The sequence below is a fragment of the Arachis hypogaea genome, chromosome 13 (genome assembly GCF_003086295.3).
Source record: "Arachis hypogaea cultivar Tifrunner chromosome 13, arahy.Tifrunner.gnm2.J5K5, whole genome shotgun sequence".
NCBI classification, from domain to species: Eukaryota; Viridiplantae; Streptophyta; class Magnoliopsida; order Fabales; family Fabaceae; genus Arachis; species Arachis hypogaea.
This window is the reverse complement of record NC_092048.1, coordinates 133,580,906-133,587,881: the sequence shown is the minus strand read 5'-3', so window position 1 is coordinate 133,587,881 and position 6,976 is coordinate 133,580,906. Positions and strand designations below refer to the sequence as shown.

The following is a 6,976-nucleotide window of genomic DNA, read 5'->3' as shown; positions in this document are numbered from 1 at the left end:
AAATAAATAACAAATTATTTATTTGACTATATCCTTTATAAATTAATAAATTAAAATAATTGATATAATAAATTATAATTAATTAATAAATATAAATTATAATAAATTATGTGATAATTAAATACCTAATTAAAATAATTAATTGATATAATTAATTTATTATAGTGAATTATATTAAATGAATTAAAAGAATAAATCGAAAAATACTCTCAGAAATATGTTACGTTACATCCGAAATTTATTTAAGACATTTGAATTGTATTAAACCAGTTGGATTTTAATTTTTCTCTTTGGAGCTGAAAACGACATTGAATATCTTTATGGACCCTATATTAAGTTGGAGGAGCAGGCTTAGGCCACGGTTTTATTTGGGCTTTGTATTTCTCAGTCCACGTTTAACCGAAAGAGAGAAAACAAAAATAGGTAATCCGAAAGAAGGAAAATCCCAAACGAAATTCTCCATTGTCCTTATAACACCATCGCCGCCGCAGTCCCTCCGCCTCACCTGGAAACCTATCTATCTTGCTGTGCTTGTAGTCGGTCTTCTGAAGACGCTGCCGCCTCTGTATCTGTATCGCGTAGATCGTTCACCGTAAGTATGATACTAATTTTTCCATTAAATCTGTCTCTCTTTCTTTTCGGCCTGTTCTTTAGTGTTCATCATCATAAATTTCTTAGATGATTTATTACAAATCCATTACAATTGAGTCTTTTTTTTTTTTAATACTTGAATCAGTCGTTGAATAGTATGGAATTACGTCCAGTGTTCAGTTTTACATAGCTATATACGCATCAATTGTTCGATATTAGTGTTTCTATTTTATTTTGTTTTTTAATTTTCTTATGATTGTACGAGTTGAGTTTTTTTATTTTTTATTTATTTATTTTAGTTCACGATTCCATGCTCATGCATTCTAAGTTTCACAATTGTAGGTCCTTCAAGGATGGAAAATGGTATGTTCACGGTTCATCATACAATTGGCAGCGTTCTGTGTTGCAAATGTGGAATTCCAATGCAACCAAATGCTGCCAACATGTGTGTCAAGTGTTTAAGCTCAGAAAATAATATCACTGAGGGTCTACTGAAGCGTCTTGAGCTCAAGCATTGCCCTGAATGTGATAGCTACCTTCAGCCGCCAAGAAATTGGGTCAAGCTACAGTTAGAATCTAAGGAGCTGCTAACCTTTTGCTTGAAGAAGTTGCAGGAATGAATCTGTGGAATGCTGAGTTTATTGGACTGAGCCCCACTCCAAGAGGATCAAAGTCAAGGTTAAGGTTCAGAAGGAGATTCTGAATGGAGTAATCCTTGAACAGACTTATCCTGTCGAGTATATTCAACGGGATCAAATGTGTGAACCTTGCTCCAGGGTCCAGGCTAACCCTGACCAGTGGGTCGCCGCCGTGCAACTCCGGCAGCACGTTTCTCATAGGCGTACTTTCTTTTATTTGGAGCAGCTGATTCTGAAACATGATGCCGCTGCCAGTGCTATAAGAATCAAAGAGACAGATCAGGGAATTGACTTCTTTTTCTCTAATCGGAGTCATGGTGTCAAATTTGTGGAATTTCTGGGGAAAGTTGCTCCTGTGAGAAGCCGTCATGATAAGCAACTTGTATCCCATGATCCTAAGAGTAATAACTACAACTACAAATATACATTTTCTGTTGAAATCTCCCCTATTTGCCGCGAGGACTTAATATGTCTGCCACCAAAAGTTGCTGTTAGTTTGGGAAACCTTGGTCCCCTTGTGATTTGTACCAAGGTTAGCAGCAGCATTGCTCTGCTTGATCCATTTACCCTGAGGCATTGCTTCTTGGATGCTGATCAATACTGGAGGGCATCCTTTAAGTCTCTGCTTACTAGCCGACAGCTGGTGGAATATATTGTGCTAGATGTGGAAGTTATTCGTTCTGCTGAGGTTACTATTGCTGGTACTAAATATTTTTTGGCAGAGGCTCAAGTGGCTCGTGTGTCGGATTTTGGGAAGAATGACACAATATTTTCCATCAAGACGCATTTGGGCCATCTTTTGAGTCCTGGTGATTATGCTCTTGGTTATGACCTATATGGGGCTAACACTAATGATATTGAACTGGACAAGTACAGAGGACTTGTCCTTCCCGAAGCAGTTTTAGTAAAGAAGAGTTATGAAGAGAAGCGCCAGAAGAAACGCTCCAAGCCTCGTTCATGGAAGCTTAAATCACTTAGCATGGAAGTTGATGATAAGGGTAGAATTGAACAAGACAAGAAGATCTCAGATTATGAACAGTTCTTAAAGGATATAGAAGAAAACCCTGAACTGAGGTTCAATTTATCATTGTATCGTAATAAAGAGTACCAACAATCAGAGATGGCATCAGTGACAGATGGGGAAGAGGTGCCTTCAGTTCCACTAGATGAGTTGTTGGCTGATCTTGATCTGAGTGAGGACGAGGATGGGGATGAGGATATGGAAGCGTAAAACCAAGTTTTTTGAAGTAAAATCATTTTCTTTTTATTGCTCACGTTATGTAATGTTCAAGTGAATTTCGCAGTCATCTTTCTAAGTTCACATGTAATCTATGTTAGTATTATGTTTTCGAAAAGCATGTGAACGTGTTCCTTTTGCACTATATAAATAGGTTTTATAAAACACTTTTTTGTCAAACTTACTAGGGGAAGTACCAGCCATGGTCAAGGGCATTATAACCTTTCAAGTACCTGAATATGAAGACAAAAGCAAAGATTTCTTAGAAGAAAATCTAACATAGCTTGCATATTGAGGGTTGGCTGGCCATTGCTTCTTTAACGAGCTGATCTCTTTCTGTTATCCTTTCTTGATCTGTTATCTATTAAGATTTTGATTTAAGAGTTGGTGGTTGTCACTGCTGGTTGGTTATGTCGGAGTTGCAAAGGAGGAGGGGAAATTATGCAGTTTTGATACTGGATTAGATTTGTACTTATGTTGTATGTTTCTCTGATATCCTTCAAAGTAAATTGTGTTTTGTTCGTTACCTGTTAGTAGCAATCGCATGTATTTCACTAATTTACTAGTTAAATAAACATTTGAGACAAAGATGATAGTGGTAGTGATTTTGTTTTACATGAGAAGAATATGATTTTGTTTAGCATGAAACCAACAATTTTGTTCAGAAACCCTTTCGTGAGGGCGTCACATAAGATAGAGTCCTATGAATTTAACAAGTGACCCTATTCAATTCAATCAACTATACATTTTTTTTTTCTTTCCTTCCATCAGAAAAGCTAAAATGATTGAGATACTAAATTACTACATACTAGGACGCTAGGAAAGGCAACAACAGTTCCCGTTGCCGGTCATTTAAAGAAAACAAAACTGTATTAATCGCCGTACGAGGAATATTCCGTCCAAGCTGTCTCAACAAATTGTTCATCTGCGTTATTGTTTGAGGTGAAGCTAGTTTGTCACCGTTATCAACAACCTGTAATAGAATTATTATACAATTTATAAAAGGAACGTATACTATTGTGATCAATATTCAATAGGTCAAATGAATGCGAGTAATTCACCTCAAGGAACACTACGAGAACCTTGAGAAGGTTTTGGTTACCAGCTCCTGAAAGATCCTTATCTAGTCTGAAAAGTTATAGAAACACTCCATTAATGGAAACTGACGCTTCATGTATTTTGAAACTAATCATTCAAAAAGATCAATCTCAAGGACTAAACTTCCAACCTTGCAACCATTAAGCAAAGCTGTTCATGCATCAGTTTGGCCTCAATCAAATCATTTTTAAGTGGCAAGCAACTTAACCAGGCAGGAACAATCTGTATACATCATCATTTTGTAAGTACCATCTTGAAATCAACAGTTAGTTCGGATTTTGAACTGTTATTTAATTTTAGTAGATATTCGAGTTGAACGGACTAAAAGAGTTAAATCCTAACGATTTGATAACTACAGAATGTAGAAGGAAACTATCACCTTTGAGCCATCAATGGTGTCACGATGGAACTCACAAATTCTTCCTAGAACAGAAACTGCTATATCATATACTTTTGCATTCTCCGAAATTGAATGATTTGGTTCTTTGATCAAAACACTACTGAGATATGACAGTATCCCTACAAATTGAAGGACAGAAGACAAATCTTAGTTCTAAACTTATCAACAACGAATAGCAGGAATTATGGAACAAACAGGGTACTATTGACAAGAGGCTTTAAATGAGGTGTTCCAAGTTCTGCGCATATTCGAATTCCACGTGTTGCTTCCTGAAAAATATTGAGAGACAAAAGAATTTGAGCATACATCCATGACAATTAACAAGTGTAATACCAATGAAAACAAACACGAGGAAACAAAACCTCTTTGATTTCAGAATTATTGTCCTGACATTCTTCTAGTAAGATTGGAAGATAACTCGAACAATACCTAACAAGAAGAACATGAAGAAATTTCTCATAATGCTATCATCTTTATAAGAGTGATACATGTGTTAACAGTAAAGACAAGAAAGAAAAGAAATGGAACAGCAGCACGCACTTGTGAGCTAATTCATGACACTGCTGTGCAATTATGTTGAGAGTTACCAGAGCAATACTTCTAAGCTTAGCACCTTCTTTACCCTGCAAGCAAATGGCTGAGAAACACCAAAGTAGAAGAGGACCATATATCATGGAGATTCATATATAAAAGCCATAACTACATATATGCATGTCCAATCATTCGGATTTTTGTATAAAAAATTACAAGACAAACTCATTTTTACACATAGCTCATTACATAACTAACAAAACTGAGGTATATACTATTGAACCGATCCAAGGTCTCTGACCGTTCAAATCATAATAATAGTTAAAAGCAAAATAGAGTGATATTGAATCACATAAACATTAATTCTCACGAGCCTCAGCAACAAATTAAAAAAGAAAATAAGACAAGAAAAATGCTGATGAATAATAAACTGAAATGCAGCTTAGTGTAAGATAATAATTTTTACCTTAAGTATTGACAAAAATTTGTTTGTTATAACATCTGCATTCTTGTACAATGTTAAGCTGTCTGGAAGAGTAGTCTTTAGAAAAAATAGCATTGCCGATGCTGTTTGTTCCTAGAAAAGCAACATAAATATAAGATATCAACTTGCATACACATCAAATAAAGACGGCATACACTACATATATACCTTGACTTTATAGTTCTGGGTAGTGTCAAGTGCAGCGGCAAAGGCATGCATAAGCCTATGATGATAGAGGACATGCATCGCTTGGACAAAGTTTGTAGGCATCTGCATAAAGCTAAAAGCTGCCAACCGAACTCGATCATGGCAATCTTGGAATGACTTGAAAAATTTTGTTACAACTTCCATTAGAAAATTTTCTCTCATCACCTATGCACGCACGCACAACAAATAAGTTTTCAAACCTTGACAAATAAGTTCACCTAACTGCAATCCTAGCAGGACTTGTTTTAAATAAAAACAAAAAGAAAAAGTTTGTTACAGTTATGTAAATAAAGAAGAAGAGAGAGTAGATGAGATCACCATTTCGTCTGAGAAATCTTTTGAAAGCACAGTGAGCAAAGCAATCCCTGCATGGCGCTTCTTCCAGTGCTGTGAATCCAAGAAAATCTTTAAAATATGACAGCCAATGTTCACAACTATGTCCCCTCCAACCGTCACGCAAAGCCGATTCAACCACTTCAATCCAACTTTGTACACACCACTCCCGTCTTTCTCTTTTTTATCATCTTCGTCCTCAACGAACATCAGCATCTTCATCGGGATCATGAAAACCCTGACCAGAGTCTGGTGGTTATGGCTCTTCAGCACCGTCGCATAATCCTCCACCTCCGTCATCGCCATCACCAGCTCGAACGCAGCTTGCTGCGTCACGATGCTCAAACCTGCGTCGCTTTCCACGATCTGGAGCACGTCCAGTACCATGTCGCTCGCGTAAGGCTTCAGCGGGGCCGGTTCCTCCATCACCAGCCTCACCATCTCCGCAAAAGCGCGCCGAAAATAGCTCCCGTCGGAGCCATGCAGGAGAGCGAAAGCCGCCACCATCATAGCGCGGAGGAGCTCGTGGAACACGCATGGATCGGAGAACAAACGGACGAGGCTCACCACGGCGCCGAAAGCCGCCACCTGAATGTCAGCGTTGGATGATCCCAGCGATTCCATAAATGAGGTGCGGAGCACGGGAACTGCCCCGCGGAGCGCATCGGAAACGCGTAAACGGCAGTCTTTGCGCAAATTGGCGAAAACCAAGAGCGCCGTTTCGCGGGACTTATCGTCGTTTGAGGCAGTAAACGACACTAAGAAGTCAAGAACCTCAGGCCAGTGTTGTTGGTGGTCTTTATATATAATGGAAAGGGTTTCGGCTAGGACGGGTGCAACGAGCCTTAGGACGTGGAGGGAGGTTTCTTCCTTGAGGTAGGCTGTGAAGTGGGCCTTGAGGCTGGCCTGGGCGACGGGCTTGAGTTTGGGCCAGATGTCCGGTGTGCTGAGGAGGTGGAGGGCGCGTGCGGAGTTGGCGCGCGTGAGCGGGGTGGCGCCGCATCGGAGGAGGAAGAAGAGCTTGATGAAGAGGAGATCCGGGTGGTATTTCTTGGAGCATTGGAGGAAGGCGAGTGCTTCGGAGTGAGGTTTGGGTTTAGGTTCGGGAGAGAAGAGATTGTAGAAGATAGCTTCCATATGTGCGGTGTCGTTGGAGCTAAGGATCTGGAAGGTTATGGATTGCAGTTCGGTTGGGAATTCTTTATCCGACTCCATGATTTCTTTGAATGTGTTGACTGTACTCATAGAGGGAATGTAATCAGTGATATGGCGGCGCCGTGGGATTCTTTCTGTTAGTCATCAGAATTAGAAGGAAGCTAGGAGTGGCAGGCGTGATTCTCATGATGCTAAAACAGAACAAATCATAAACTTCTTCGTGCCTTTCTTATCATGCATTGGCTTCAGCGACACTCACTTTTGGCCCCAATTTCATCCTACTATTTTTTAACACAAAACAT

General features: G+C 39.1%; 2 protein-coding genes across 2 annotated transcripts; one reads left to right on the top strand and one right to left on the bottom strand.

Annotated features, from left to right (window-relative positions):
- Window positions 1-463: 463 nt before the first annotated feature.
- LOC112733750 (uncharacterized) lies at window positions 464-3,054 on the top strand. Its single transcript, XM_072212658.1, is given in 4 exon segments — window positions 464-596; window positions 934-1,203; window positions 1,206-1,229; window positions 1,232-3,054. Coding segments are annotated over 3 exon segments (1,512 nt in total). The 5' UTR covers window positions 464-596; window positions 934-944; the 3' UTR covers window positions 2,461-3,054.
- A 67-nt stretch (window positions 3,055-3,121) lies between these two features.
- On the bottom strand, window positions 3,122-6,976 carry LOC112733749 (uncharacterized). Its single transcript, XM_072212657.1, has 9 exons — window positions 5,505-6,976; window positions 5,148-5,351; window positions 4,962-5,072; window positions 4,505-4,587; window positions 4,327-4,393; window positions 3,944-4,233; window positions 3,695-3,786; window positions 3,528-3,594; window positions 3,122-3,439 (listed from the first exon to the last, which is right to left on the bottom strand). The coding sequence occupies exons 1-6, from the start codon at window positions 6,762-6,764 to the stop codon at window positions 4,147-4,149; spliced, it is 1,812 nt and encodes a 603-aa protein (XP_072068758.1). The 5' UTR covers window positions 6,765-6,976; the 3' UTR covers window positions 3,122-3,439; window positions 3,528-3,594; window positions 3,695-3,786; window positions 3,944-4,146.